Raw genomic sequence first — 15,403 nt, forward strand, 5'->3', positions numbered from 1 at the left:
CACGGAGGCAGCTGTCTGTTGGCACTGAGTTCAGCTCTGGGTTTTCTTTATAGATCAGGGATTGAGGAGCTATTCATTTCTGCCCTTGTTATGATTTTGCCAGAGCCCATTCTCCTCAGCTCCATTGATCACTTGTGGTATGAACTTGGCCCTGTGGCTCTCTGGAATTGGTTCTCACCAGCGCAGCTCCTCAGGGGCCATTCATTGCTTCATCAAGAAGGATGACATTCAGAAAGTGCTTCCTAAGCCATACAGCACCACGCTGACCCGGCTGCTTCTAATTTTTCATTCGGCCACCTTTAAGCAGTACCTGATGTCAGCCTTGATGCTGGGGCCACAGAAAGGACTCAGGTGAATCCAAGGGAAGCATAAATGTAGTGAGGCCTGAAGTCGAGGTGTCTGGGGACTGAGGTCTGGCACATCTGCATGCCAGCCCTGCCGTGTTCAGTCACTGGAGGTAACAGCAGGAAGACGCATCAAGCCTTGCCCTCAGGGGGCTTATGTTCTAGTGGGTGAAATGCAGGTGCAGACTTGTATTCCCATGGGTCCCCAGGACAACTCGGAGGCTGGCAGGGACCAAGTTAATGTCCCCAGCATGGGTTCTGAGAGGTCAGACCAGACCTAGGCCTCCCGTCTTCTCCAGCAGAGTTTAGAACAGACCGAGAGACAAAGGTTGGGTCTGGCTCTTCTCTCCACAGAGACCATTCACGTGGGCAGGTTTTACCCAGGGCTCCCCTGAGCATTTGACTTTCAGTATGCGCAGGGTCTGATCCGTGGATTCCACCGTGAATTGGATTTTCTTTAAGTTACATCAGTACTGAACATGTTCAAAACTTTTCTTGTCATTCTTCCTTAACAAGACAATGTAACAACTGTTTACAAAACATTGGCCTTGTATCCGGTGTTAGAAGTCACCTAGGGACCATTTCGAGTTTCGATTTCGAGTCTCGGAGGATGTGGAGGGATCCAGATGTGGAGGGATCCAGTGAAACGCTGCATCTTAAAGAAGGGGTGGGAGCATCCTCAGATTTTGGCATCTTCAGGGGGTTGTGCTACCAGTCCTGGTCGGATACCGAAGGACGACCGGATCCAATGTTGGCATAAGTTGGTGAAGGGGAGTGGGCAGGCCAGGGGAGAGGAGGTGACGATGGGCTGTAAGGCTCCCCTGAGGCCACTTGAACCTGGACCTGAGCACATGGGACCCAGAGGCTGTGGAGGGAGACAGCGTTCCAGAGAGGGAAGAGCGATGGGAAAGCCCAGGGACAGGCGCAGGCTGGGGGTGTTTCAGAAAGAGCCACCGGATCAGTGTTGCCAGAAAGAGGGTCTTGACCAGTGGGTACCACGAGGTGACCGGTCAGGCAGGCCCTTGAAACGCCTGGGCAACTGTTTTCAGTTTGACTGGGGAGGAGGACAGCCTCTGGAAGGTGTGCATGTGGTTTGATAATTTGTGTTGGTTGTTCTTGTTGTGGTGCTGGGCGTCGAACCTAGGGCCTCGTGTGTGCTGGGTAAGGACTCTTAGCTTACTTGGGTAAGCCACCAAGCTGCATCTCCAGCCCTGGGTTGATATTCTTTAAACAACTCTTTTGAGGGAGAACTCATGCTACATTTGCCCATTGGAATGTGTGATTTGGTGGCTTTTAGTACGTTCACAATGGGGCATCCATTCAGCAATCAGTTTTAGAACATTTTCATTGCTCCGTAAAGAAGCCCCTGGACTCTTAAGCCAGCCTTCTTAATCTTCCCGTTCTCCTCCACTGGCAATCATGAGTATACTCCTGGTCTGTATGGATTGGCCTCTTCTGGACATTTCACATTGATGGAATCATAGTCTGTGTCCTTTCACACTTGGCTTCTGTTACTCAGCATTGTGTTTCTGAGTTTTGTCCACATGGTAGCCTGTGGCAGTGCTTTGTCCTTTTCAAGGCTGAATAATATTCCACATCTGGTTTATGGCCACACTGGAAGGTCTGGAGCAGAGGTTAGCTTTTGACATAGTTGTATTTTTGAAGGCTGGAGAGGGCCCAAGGGGGAGCCCTGGCAGCCTGGAGAGCTTGGGGTTAGCCTGGGCAAAGGGAATTAAAAGTAGCAGGTGGGAAGGGAGGAGAGTAGGGTCAGGAAGGCTTCTTGGTGACCTTTGAGCAGGTTTGGATAGGCAGGCAGGGCATAGGCCACCTGCAGAGAAAGGTCGGCCGCAGGAGCTCTGGTGTGCCGGGCAGTGGGGAGGGCCCTTGGAGGCCAGTTGAGGGAGGCTGCCCTGGGCAGGGGCGTGTTCAGCGAGGGTGTGAGAGCCAAGCGCACCGCGTTGAGACCTGGGCCTGAGGGTCTGCCCTCAGCCCTGCCCTGACCTCCTTCCCGGGAGCTCCCAGCAGCCCCCAAACCCCAGGTTCCTTCTGGAGATGGAAAAGCCTTTCCAGATGCTTCCAGACTAGATGTGGATTCTGAGATCCCCCAGGCCCAGCGCCAGGCAGGTGCTCCACACATTGTCAAAGCTGTGACCTGCTCGGTGGCCGCATCTGTCTCCCACGCAGCTAGGAAAGGGGCTGGCAATGACATCCCTTTGCTTTTTTTCTTTCAGGAATTGACTTTAAAATCAGGACCATAGAGCTCGATGGCAAGAGGATCAAACTACAGATATGGTGAGAGTCGTCGCTGGTCGGGCCCTCCACTCAGCCACTCTCAGGCCAGAGCCCCTGGTGCCCACCCAGGTGCCGTCCCCGTGACCCCTGCCTTCTCCACATCCAGCCCTGACTTTGCTTTCAGAGCCCCTGGAGCTCACACCCGCCCAGGAGCTGGGTTCTGCTGGTTGCTGGGCCTCGTGTCTGCGCCTGTGGGATAGAACTCCCGTGTCCGTTAGCCTAGCGTTCCAGTACTCCAGGACCGGCCAGCCCAGGCCCAGGTCCAGGCAGCCCGCCCTTGGGCTGGGAGAGCCCTCTGTGCCGGGCGTGGTGAGGTGGTGAGGCTGCGAGGACAGCAGGTCGCCTGGCCCGGAGTTTCCTTTTGAGCCGTCAGCTCACTGGGGGTCAAGCTCTGATATCACTTCCTCTTTTCTCTCCCGGGCCTCCCTTCTGGCGTGCTGACCCGAAACCCCCAAACTGGAATTAAGCCTTCAGAGGAGGCCAGGCCCAATGGTGGGAGCTGTCCTCAGACCCCAGGGCGACTTCCCTTGCCACGATAAATTGGGGAAGTTGTGAGCTGCCAAGTCCCCACCATGGCACTGACTCTGTGTAGCTGGGCGGCCGGGTCCAGGTGGTCGGGTAGAGGGCAGCCCCGCATCCACACCACACGCAGGGAGGAGTCACGCTGCCGAGTGGGTCACCCCCACGCCAGTCAGGCACCTTTGGGCGGCAGCCGGTCGTCCTGGTGGGGTCCTGAGATGGGCCCTGACACCGCCCTCCCTGACTCTGTCTTGAGTGAGCTCAGAGCCTCGAGGGTGTCCTCCACTCCAGCGATGCTCGACCCTTAATCTGATTTCAGACCCCCAAACTGGATGAGGTGTCACTCCTTGTCAACCCGCACAGCTTGGTAGCCATTCAGTCTCTGGCCACCTTGTAAGTTACCAGCCATAAAAAAAAGGTCCTCTATAAACTCCAACACGGTGGCCCCACTGCAGCCTTGTGCCCAAGTCCAAGTGACACTGTAGCAGCAAGCAGAAGTCACGCTTTCCCTTCCGCCTCTCCTCCTGCTTCTGCTCTTAGCAACCTTGATGACCGAGTGACTTAGAACGGTTCTGAGAGGCCCGGAGTAAAGTGACTGCCCTAACCAGCCCACCGTCCCCCTCGCACTTAAAAAAAGCACTGGTAGCTTTGGGGCCAGGGTGCAGCTAGGGGGTCTGGGTGTGGCCCTGGTTCCACCCCAGCACCCCAGAAACACCACAAAAGGTAGAAAGTGAACCCAGCACGGAGTGAGCAGTTTCTACAGGCCAGACACGTGGGGCCTCCGCAGGAGGAACGGGCCAGGGACAGAAGTCGTCCCAGGCTGCTGCTTACTGTCTGGGCCCTGCCACCCATCAGTTAGGCGACCTTTAAACCAAACACCATCCTCCTTGCCAAGAGCAGGGCTGGGCGTGGCTGCCTCTGGCCCAGGCGTCCCCTCCCTGGACCATCGAGACACTCCCCATCACACAGAAGTGAGGAGGGCCCCCCGCCCTCCACACCAAGTGGACGAGCTGCAGCTGTGCTCCCCAGGCTCCAGCTCTCCCAGCGGCCAGGGCTGGGGTTGTGGCCCTGGGTGTCAGTCACTAGCGTTCAGTCTGGCTCTTCTGTGACGTAGAAACCCCAGGCAGAGTTCACTGGAAGCAGCAGCACAGAAGAGAGGGGACAGGGGCCAAGAAAGAGATCCTGGCTGTCCCTGCCATATCCCCAGCTGGAAGACGCCCGAGGTCCTCAACTTCTCAAGCCAGAGTCCCCTTTTCTGTGGTCCCAGGGAGAGCAGAGGCCCCGGGGAGAGCCGTGTCCTCGTAAATGCTTGCTGCTCTCTTTTGGGGACAGTCTTGCCTGTGTTATCCCTAATATGCCTGATCCTCCTTCTCATGTCAGGGACACAGCCGGCCAGGAACGGTTCCGGACGATCACCACGGCCTACTACCGGGGAGCCATGGTATGGATTTTTCGTTCTGTCTTTTTTGAAGTCAAGTGAGCATGCGTGCGCCACCCACGCCAAAGCCTGGTGGTTCTGTGCAGCCTGTGTCTGGTTCCTTAGGTGGCGGGTGGGTCTTGTGTTAGTTTCAGGAAGAGACGGTGCGCCCCTCCCGCCCCCTCCCCTCTCGGGCACGCATCCCCTCTGGCTTCAGAGACAATGCAGGGTTTACATAAAGTGAAGGCGTCATTCAAGGAAGACCTAGACGCCCTGGAAGCCGGTTCTTCCAGGTGAGGTCACTGAAATTAAGAGCTGGCGTGCCCCAACACCTAGAGGGGTCACATGGCCCACATCAGCCCCTGTGGAATTCGCTACCCAAACTTGAAGACCTTCCAGGCGCTGACTTGTTTGGGGCTAATAACTGGTGCTTCACCCGTCGCCCAGGCCTGCTGTAGGAAGGCTGTTCACCTTCCCTCATTCACCAGCGCTCGCTCGGGGCCTGCTCAGAGCCAGACGGGAGGGGAAGAGCCGGTGCTGCCTGCCAGGTCTGCTCATGGGAGGAGTGGACAAGGCAGGGCCAGGGCCCAGTGGGAGTAGGAAGCGGACCCCCTGGTCCTGCCTAGGATCGGGGCCACCCTCTGAGCTCAGTTTCCTCACTTGGAAAATGGAACAGGGAGCAGGAGTGTGCCTCCGGCTGCTGTGAGGATGAGTAACCGTCCCTTCATTCCCAGCACCCCCTCCATGTGCACCCCAACATTTGGGTGCATAGGTTTCTGATTCCCCTACTAGACCAGAAGCTCGGTGAGGGCAGTGCCCCGCCTCACACACCGCGCATGCTCAGTGCCTGGGAACCGTGGGACTGCAGGAGGAGCGCAGGGAGGTGTGCGTGTGTGCGTGCGTGCGTGCGTAGCGATGAATGAAGGCATTAAGTATTTAGAGCGTCCCACTCAAGAGTCTGAAACAACGGAAACTCAATCGGAGGCTCGCAACCTTAGTGCTGTTCATTAAAATTAATCGCTTATTTTCCCCTCACCTTGCTGTGCCCTGGTGGAGGGTGGTGGAGCGGGGCCACTGGGGTCCCAGGGACCTTCTGCCCCCTGGAGAGGGCTGTGCGGGCTCAGGTAGGTTCTTTTCCTCTCTGGGCCAAAATAGCCAGTCCGCGTGGTCCCCGAGCCCTCCCGTGCTTCAGACAGTGGTGCCATGTGTTGGCTTGAGTGACCTCCCTGCAGCCTGGCCAGGATCCTCCGCGTGCGGGTGGCATCGCTATCCCTGCTTGAGAACCAGGAGCCGGGGCTGGTCACACAGGGGGCGGTCCGGGGCCCATGTGCTCAGCCAGCAGGAGGCGCCGCTGGCTCTCAGCCCTCCCGGCCTGGGCAGTCCTGCCCGCAGCAGGCGCTAGCCACCGTCAGTCAGTGGAAGTTGAAACCCAGCCCCTCCAAACCAGCACATTTCAGGTGCCCTGAGCCGAGTATGGCCAGTGACAGCAGAGAAAGTCACCACCCCTGCAGCGGCACTGCCTGTGCTTCAGCGTGGCCCTAGAAACCCCAGGTTTGGCAAGCCCTGGATATCTGGTGTCCCATCCGAAGCCTCCAGACAGACGGGTGTTCCTTGTGTGGGAACCGGAAATACTCACTGAAGGGAGTTTCCAAGAAAACCTGGGACAGGTGACAGCCCAGTGTTTTGTCCCCAGATGATCCCCTTCCTCCCCACACGGTGGGTAAATATCCAGGAACTTAGAGTCTTGGACAGTGGCGCCAATTTATTGGTGGCAGCAGGAATCCTGGGCCTCCTAGGAGACGGTCCTTGGATAATGGCAAAGAGGGCTTTGTGCTTCTCGGGGTCTCGCCCCTGAGGGCAGAGCGTGTGCACGGTCTTCTGCCCTGGCTGTGGGCTGGGGCATGACCAGCATCACGGCCTCCTTCATCTCCCCAGCCTGCCGGTAGCAGTCTTTGTTAAGTGTCCCCTAGAGACTCCTGAATGAGGGTCCCGGGTGGCACCTTTGAGGAGCCTCAGCCCTCACTGCGTCTTGCGGTTGGCAGTGACGGGGCAGAGGCTCTGTCTGACACAGCTGCTGCCTGGGGCTGGCCAGCACCAGAGGTCAGTGCCCCCTGAGGTGCCCCAGACACAGGGCTCATCCCGGGGAGCAAGTAGCTTGGAGTAAGGGAGTGAGCCAGGCCGGGGCATGAGCTGGCCATTTGCCCCAGAGCCCGGTGCTCAGCCCCAAAAGGGGACTGTGCTGGCCTTGCAGGCTGGCCTTCCACAGGTGACACCCAGGGCAGCATGAGGTCTGGTGAAGGGCCCCGTGCTTTATTTTGGTGCTGAGAAGGGGGGTCTAACAGGAGCAGGGTCATCACCTCTGTCAAAGCTGACCCCCGCTGGGATGGAAGCCTAGAGGTGCCCCTCCCGGAGCCTCGGTCCCCTGTAGCAGACAGCAGTGGAGGGGCCACTCCGCACTCAGGACCCGGGGCCTGGCTCCCAGCTGCCTCTGCGCATTGGCTAGGCAACAGAAGGGCCGCAGTGCCACTCAGCCCAGTGTTTGACGCTGGCCTCTGCTCTGAGGGTTCACAGAGGGCACCTGGGCATCAGCGTCAGGCTTCCCTGGGGGACCCCAGTTCTGCATTCATTTCCTCCGATGAAACTAGACGGGCTTAGAGCACAGTCCACCTCAGATTTCCCGCTGCAGAGGGGACGCTGCCAGGGCACAGGTGGCTGTAGCAAGACCCACCGCCATGCCACTGCCATTGGCCCCAGACAGGCCCCAGCTGAGCCTTGGAGGCGATCTAGGGAGGGTGAGTGGGGTGGGGAGGAGGCCAGTAGCAGCGGAGGGTCGGCCTGAGGAGAGCAGGGCGGGCTGCAGGGCCCTTGGAGCAGGGCTCGCAGGGTGAAGGCCGAGGGCGCTCGGCCGTTGGGCACGTGGCCCAAGCTTGGCCTGCTGACTGGAGCCAGCAAGACTTGTGAGCAAGGTGTGGCAGGGTTTGGCCTGGGGGCAGAAAGGTCACCTTGGTGGCCAAGGCTGGCCTGGGAGAACAGGGCAGCCGGTGCTAGAGACCTTTGGAAAGAAGGAGCCCAGAGATGGAGAGAGGGGCTGGCTTCCTGCCCCTGAGCCTGAGCTGAGGGCCACTGCTCTCTGTGCTGGCAGGGAGCATGTCACATTGTCACCACCACAAAGGCATACGTGGCCCCCACCCTGCTGGGGCTCTTTGTGTAGAGGGCCTGCAGCTTGTTGAGAGCCTCTGTCCCTGTCCCCCCTGCTCAGGGTATCATGCTGGTCTACGACATCACCAACGAGAAGTCCTTTGACAACATCCGGAACTGGATTCGGAACATTGAGGAGGTGAGCACAAGGCCCAGAGAGAGCTAGAAGTACAGAGCCCCGAAGGTGGGGACAGAGTGGGAGCCAGGCTGACCCTGCGGTGGACCCCAGAGACCACACACCAGCCTGGGAGCTCGGGCTGGGCAGTCGGGTGTGACCAGTCTCAGTCACGAGTCAAGCTGTCTGGGCTCTGGGTCACCATCAGGATTTGGTGCTTTTCAGAGAGAAGGTTCTAGAACCAGTGTGACCCTTGTGTTGGAGGGTGTGGTAAGATGGCATGTCACGTTGCACTTTGAGCTACGGTAGAGCAGGGCGTGAGCGGGTGCAGGCCACCTGTGTTCAGGCAGCAGCTGGCTGTGAAAGGGGACCCTGAACCATGGAGGGACAGGGCGGAGGAGGGCGGGCAGCCCCACCTCGACTCTTCCCGTCCCCAGAACGTTGACCTGCCCCAGAGCTCCCTGGGAGCCGTGCCCTGAGGACTGACCCGCCGGGGCTTTGGGCCTGAGACCCCAGCAGAGAACTCCACCTGTCCAGAGGCCACAGCAGAAGCGGGGGTCACTGTCTTCCCGGGGTCCCGGAGCCCTGGGCCAGCCAGGAGCAGGCGCTTCATGAGCAGTCGCACCGCCTGGCGCAGCACCCGGGAGCCTCGCCTGCTGGAGCCGGCGCCCGGGCTGGGAGGGCATCTTGGTGGGAGGGGAGGCGGCCACGCTGATGTGGCCGCCCTCTGGGTCTGGCTGTGGGCAGCAGGTGAACAGGAAGTTAGGGCAGGGAGCAGCACAACGGTCACACTCAGAATGGAGCTGGTGAAGAGAAGGCGCCTCCTGGTGTCCCCAGAGAGAGCTAGAAGTACAGAGCCCCGAAGGTGGGGACAGAGTGGGAGCCAGGCTGACCCCTGCGGTGGACCCCATGAGGGCACCCTTCAGGGCCTAAGCAAGGGTTTGTGAAAGAGCGCCCAGGAGCGAGGCATCCCTGGGGAAGGGGAGGTACCCAGGGCTAGGGACAGTGGGGAGCTTCAGTGACCTCAGCATGGCCCATTTCTAGAGCCCAGAGAAGGAGAGAGCAGGGTCAGAGACAGCAGCCAGGGTGTCCCGTGGAGGAGGAAAAGGTGGGCACGCCTCAGCCCCCCACCTCCCGCCAGACCCCGGGTCTGATTGACACAGCCCAAAGTGAAGCTGTTCTCAGCAACCAGGAGGGTCTTAGTGTGCTCCTGAGTGGCAGCTGCAGCCCTGGGATCAGTCAGAAGCTGCCACCCTGGCACTGGCTGGGCGACGAGAGGCCTGCTGCTCAGCCTCTCTGAGCCTCAGCTTGTCGTCTGCACCAGAATGTGCCCGTGGACCTGTCTTCAGCACTCTGATTTTGAGGAACGGGCCGCATGCAGGCCAAGGCACCTGCCCACAATCCAGTCTGACCCCTGTCCCCTCCCTGCAGCACGCCTCTGCAGACGTGGAGAAGATGATACTTGGGAACAAGTGTGATGTGAACGACAAGAGACAGGTGTCCAGGGAACGGGGAGAGAAGGTGGGTATGATGGCCCACCTGGGCGCCGAGGGGCAGAGGGTCCTCTTGCCACAGAGGGCCGCCCTGAGGGCTCACCAACGTAGAGTCGGGGCTTTGGGGGGACCCTTCACGATCCTTGTTTTTTATGGTGCTGGGTGAAGCCCAGGCCTTGTGCATGCCGGGCAGGGCTCTGCCACTGACCACACCCAGCTACGGCCCTCCGTGTGTGTGTGTGTGTGTGTGTGTGTGTGTGTGATGCTGGGGACTGAGTCTAGGGCTGCTCTACCATTGAACTCGTGAGACAGGGTCTCGCAAGCTTTACCAGGCTAGCCTCCAACTTGGCTGTCCTCCTGCCTCAGCCTCATGTGCCACCATGCCTGGCTGTCCCCTTCATGGTTTTTATGAGCACAAAGTGACCTGCCATCCCGGTTTGCTTGAGGGGCTCCAGTGGGAGTTGGTCGTCCAGCGGGGCACATGCCTCGGCCGGATGGCAGGAAGAGCGCACCAGCCGGGCCTCCTGGTGAGGCCACACAGGGAGGCTCGGCCTCCTGGGGTGCTTTGCATGCCCCTGTCCAGCGCCACATGGGAACTCATCCCGACCTGTCAGCTGCCAAGGCCACAAAGAGCGCGGGGTAGGGCTGTGGCTTCGCCCAGGCCCCTGTCCGCCCTCCCGGTCTCGGCTGCATCCATAGCACCACTGAGGGGTGCTGTGGCCCGCTCCCCTCTAGAGCTCGGGGGTCCCCCACTGCCTCCTCAGTTCACTAGCACAGGGCGAGCCTGCGGCCCGGACCTGTCGGCACTGCCCACCCAGGGCCTGGCACACCCCGGGTCGGGCTGACGTGGGCACACTGTCTCCCTCACAGCTGGCCCTTGACTATGGAATCAAGTTCATGGAGACCAGCGCCAAGGCCAACATCAACGTGGAGAACGTGAGTCTGGGGCCCTGTTGGGACTGGCCCCTGCGGGCTGAGGGGGTGCTGCCGGAGGGACTGGCCCCGGCTGCAGAGTGTCACCTGTCCTCGGGGGCTCTTCCTGGGGGCTCTCCCTGTGTCGCTCTCCTCAGCGTGCAGGGCCAGCAGCCCGTGGAAGTCCCTGGCTGCCATGAGGGCACAGGCCCCGCCGGGCAGCCAGCTCGTGTCCTCTCACTGGCTCTCGGGCACCTGGGGAGCAGGCCCAGAGTCCCACTGGCTGAAGGCAAGACAGAGTAGGGAGGCCTGACGGAGCCCGGCCCATCACCCTCTTCACTCCCCACCCTAGGGACAGCTCCCAGAGGGACCTCCACAGCACACTGCCCCAGACTCCCTACAGTGACAAGGGCAAAGGCCAGGCCCCTCCCTCCCTGGCCCTGACCCACCACCTCCACCCACAGCCACCTGGGCCGCGCTCTCAGCCTTTGGTGCGTCCTCTCCCTGAACCCCATCTCCCCCTTCCCAGGCCTCCCCGGGGTCCTGGCCCACACGAGGAAGCCTGCCCCACCCCTCACCAAACCCCCTCCACGGCAGACCTTCCCATGTCACGGGCGGGGCCTGTGCCCAGGTCTGGCCTCTCCCGCCAAAGCCCTCGAGGGCCCGAACTAGTGCAGCCCCCCACGGGGCCCTCCGAGGTCAGGGAGTGTGGGGGGGTGGGGGCTGTTTGTCAGAAGAGCAGATGGGGACTGGGAGGACGTTCAGAGGTGACGGAGAAGGGCCAGCTGGGGCCTTCAGGCAGAAGTCCTGTGTCTGCAGTAAAAGTAGATGTGACGTTGGACGGTCCCGGTGGGTAGGCAGAGCTGGGGCCAGAAGGGAAACCCACACATGGGACGCTGTTTACTGGCCCGTCACACCCACTTCATGCAAGTGACCTGGGACTTGGGGACCTGTCATGTGAGGGGCACTGACAACGTTGTCTTTCCACAGGCATTTTTCACCCTCGCCAGAGACATCAAAGCAAAAATGGACAAAAAATTGGTGAGTATGTGCCTTGCTGGCTCCCTGCCCGGGCCTCACTGGATCTGGCCACCCTCAGCACAGCGGCCTGTAAACTTCCAGGCGAGGCTCTGCTTCTAAGGCCCAGCCAGAGCCAGCAGCACCTAGCCAGGAGAGGAGGAGGGGTTTGCAAGGACAGTTGGAACATCAGTGCCGGCTTTGCCCACCCAGACTGACGAGGCTCTGCCCACCCAGCCCTGGGCTAGCAGGGGACACAGCTCCTCCATCCCTCCTGAGAAGGGGTCTTAGCCTGTTTTCTGTTGCTATGACAAAATGCTTGAAACTAGATGACTTATAAAGAATAAGGGTTATAAAGATTAAGACTGAGAGCTCAGGGTTCTGGAGGCTGGGAAGCCCGAGAGTCTGGTGCTGGTTGCTGGCCCTTCTGACTAGATCATCAGGTGGCAGAGGGCATGACGTGGTGAGACGGCAGGCGTGCCCGCTCGGAGTCGCTGCCTCCTCTTTTGAAGCCCAACTCATGCCATCCTGGAGGCCCCCCCTGTCCTCATCTGGCTGAATCACCTCCCAAGGCCCCAGTTCCAAATACCACGAGCACTTGGGGGTTTGAGTTCCCAGCACGTGAGTGCTGGGGGGCACACCCAGATGTGGCACAAGGGTCTCACAGATGACATCATATGCATGGAAAGAGCGTCCCCCAGGCCCTGGGGCGGGGCTGGGCAGGGGTCCACCAGCAGCACTCTGTGCTGTCCGGCAGGCGCTGGCTCGCCGTCTCAGCAGGCAACAGGGTGACAGCCTCTCGCAGCCCCAGGCTCTGCACATGTGACAGCTCTGTGACCTTCAGTGGGTGTCAGGTTCTCGGGGCCCACAGCACTCAGCGTGAGCGAGGCTGTCCTGAGAAAGAACGCTCCCTGTCCCTCGGGGACAGGGGCCTTAGTTCCAGCACTGCCCTCTCTTGACTGAGTCCGTGTGCTGTCTGAGCAGACAGCGGGGAGCAGCCTCTGGGTGCAGCCTGGCCACACAGGGTGCTCAGGAACAGGCCTCGCGCGGTGCCCTCTGGTCTGCAGCAGCCGCGCTGTCCCGGGAGCTGGGGCGAAGGCGAGGCCTGGTCAGAGCAGCCCGGGGACGGCGCGCTGCCCACAGCGGCAGGATTTCCTCGCCATTCCTCTTTTCTTCAGTGTAAAGGTCAAAGTTCACACCTTCCCAACCCCTCTCACCCCTTTTGCCCATGGAGCCTGGTGCTTCGAGCGCCAGTCTGTTGGTACCTGGAGAGCCAGCCAGTGCCCCAGCGCGTGGAGTGGGGTGTGGTGCGGGCCTGGCCCTCGCTCTTCCTTTTTCTTCTTTTTATGGTACCAGCCATTAAACTCCGGGACATGGACTGCTGAGCCCCTCCCCAGCCCTTTCTGTATTTTATTTAGAGACAGGGTCTCCCTGAGTTGTTAGGGCTGGCTTGATCCTCCTGCCTCAGCCTCCCAAGCCACTGGGATTGCAGGCGAGCGTCACCACACCTGGCTTCTTTCTCTGAACTTGGGTCAGGAGCTGAGTCCCGCCCCTCCTGCTGGTGGTGTGTTTTGAGGTGCAGCTGTGTGCTGCCTCTGTCTTCCCTGTTTGCCTTTGGTGGCCCTGATGTGGCCCTGACGGCATCTCCATGGCTGTGTGCATCTGCACTTTGCTCCTTCTGGGTACTGCTGCGACAGGTTCCCGCACACAGCATTGTCAGTGTGTGGCGCTAGGTGGGGACTTCTGCAGGAGCCACTCTTTGTTGCCCCCACCCAGCCCCCCCTTCAGAAAGTCCCTGGTTAGATGAGGCCAAATGCATATTCCCATCCCCCCCCCGCTGTGGGAACCTCACTCTGTGTCTCCCCAAGGTCTCCGTCCCCCCCACAGCGAGCGCTCCCTGTGCAGGGCCTCCGCCCTCTCTGCCAATGCCGGGTGCCCAGACACACACCCAGCGCACCCCAGCTGGGTTGGGGGGGGGAGGCAGGTTTTGCCTGAGAGCTGAGACGGAGGAGTTGGTGGAGAGGGTGGGGGGCTCCCAAACGGGGAGGTGGGGAAAACAGGGTTTGAGGCGTTCCTGGGGCTGGTGGGCCAGGTGACTGGGCTCAGAATGTCAGGCGACGGGTGTCGGGTGCTCTGGGGAGAGGGGCTTGAGAAGGTCAGCGTCCAGCTTTTCCGCCCCTGGCAGCAGGTGGAAGGCAGGTCAGCGGGCAGCCGGGAGGGCAGCCCGGCACAGGGCGGGGCACCCTGAATCCAGCCTCCAAATCCCCCGGGACAGTCGCTCTGCACTTCCACTGCCTCCCAGATTGGTGCTAGGTACAGAGTGGGGGAGAGGAGGGAAGAGGGGCCGGGGACCAGGAAGAGGAAGGGAGGGAGGAGCGCCAGGTGGGAGGGGCCGGGGGAGGGGGACAGCGACGGGGAGCTGGGGTGCTGACTGTGAGGGACCAGCTGGCACATAGGAGAGAACTGGCTGGTGATTGGAAGCGGGTGGAGGGGTGGAAGGGTGAGTGGTTTGTCGGGGCCGGTGGATGGACATCATGGACTGACCCCGTTGGGCAGTGGGGAGGGAGTGGGGGTGGGAGCAGGAGGGCGGGCTGGCGGGGGGCTGTGTGAGGTGGGGGGGATGAGCAGGTGTGGGTGGGGCGGGGCGGGTGGCCGGCAGGAGCGGTGGACAGTCGTCGGGTGGGCGGGTGGCCAGGCAGTGCCGTGCTCAGGAGTAACTGGAGACAACCCCTTGTGACCTCAGGAAGGCAACAGCCCCCAGGGCAGCAGCCAAGGCGTCAAGATCACCCCCGACCAGCAGAAGAGGAGCAGCTTCTTCCGCTGCGCGTTGGTGTGAGGAGCCGCCTTACCTGGGCGCGCCCGGCCCAGCTGACTGTGCCTGTCCCCAGCGAGCCTGGCTCGCGGGGCCCTCCCGCTCCAACACCTCGCCCGCCGCGGCCACCGGGCCCTCGGCCACCAGAACATAATTGAGAAATTGTTTATTTTAGTAACTGTCTGATCTTTTTCAACTTTGGAGATGGAAGAAGAATTTGCTATTTTCCTCTAACGCCCACCAGGACGGCCCACCTGTCTGTCATACCAGAGAGAAAGATGGGGTCCCGGTGACCAGCAGCCGCCGCAGGGCAGACCCCATCTCGGGGCCTCTGATCCTGGTGTCACTGCAGCGCCCCACAGAAAGCCTGTCCCGCCGCCGGTGGTGCCAGGCACGTCCGCTCTGCACCAAGCAAGTGACCGATGGCCAGGGCTGGGCGCATTCACCCGACAGGTCTGCCGCCCACATCAGCCTGCTCTCAGTTTTGGACAAGTGACAAAAACCATTTCCCTCCCGTCTCTTTCACTGTTAAACCAAAGGGAAGCACAAATCCAAGACGCCCTGCGCGGAGCACCAGGCGGGAGGAGGATGGGCGCTCCGACCGCAGCCAGGTCTTGGTCTGTGGCCCAGCCGGCCTCTGAGCACCCCAATGGAGCAGGGGGGATGCTGTGCCCGCACAGGTGACCCCAGCATCAGCCCCTCCCGGGCCTCGTGGCCGGGGCATTCGGTACCAAACGGCCCCCACCCTGTCCTGTCGCCATCTCCAAATCGGACATTCTTTCTAGCTGAGATTTTTTTATTTTTCCAGATTTGTAGTGCCATGAAGTGATTCCGTCTTTGATTTCCAGGGGCAGACCCAGGTGACGGGAAGCGCGTGTAGCACCCTGGCCAGAGGTGGCCAGGGGCCCGGCAGCACCGTCCACACAGGGGCCCTGGCACGGCCGGGGCACAGGCATTCCAGGGACAGGCTGGCCGCACTGCAGCCTGGGTCGGCTTTTTACTGTCATTATTCGGTTCTGTTTTGATAGCTTTGTCCTCCGGAGAGACTGCGATTTGGGACCACATATCCAGGTGGAGGGCGCCCCACCCCCACCTTTTCTTTGACTCTCCTCCCGCCCCGCCCCCGGCCGCTGTCAATCCAAGTCATTGACGTCACCTTCTCCTTTTTTGAATTAAATGAACATACCAGCAATGTCTGCTCTCCCCTAGGGTCTCTAACATGCTCTGTTTATATCATAAATGCACTTAAGGAAAACAGACCAATTAAAGCTCATTCTAAAATTC

The 15,403-nt window shown here is 60.5% G+C and overlaps 1 protein-coding gene across 1 annotated transcript; it reads left to right on the forward strand.

The window, feature by feature from the left end:
* Positions 1-2,571: 2,571 nt before the first annotated feature.
* Positions 2,572-15,403, forward strand: Rab8a (RAB8A, member RAS oncogene family; the record flags this gene model as incomplete). Its single annotated transcript, XM_015488876.2, has 7 exons — positions 2,572-2,636; positions 4,536-4,596; positions 7,832-7,909; positions 9,317-9,406; positions 10,249-10,314; positions 11,281-11,331; positions 14,051-15,403. Coding segments are annotated over 7 exons (504 nt in total), but the record flags the coding sequence as incomplete, so codon positions are not given.

Source organism: Marmota marmota, unplaced genomic scaffold (genome assembly GCF_001458135.2).
Source record: "Marmota marmota marmota unplaced genomic scaffold, marMar, whole genome shotgun sequence".
NCBI classification, from domain to species: domain Eukaryota; kingdom Metazoa; phylum Chordata; class Mammalia; order Rodentia; family Sciuridae; genus Marmota; species Marmota marmota.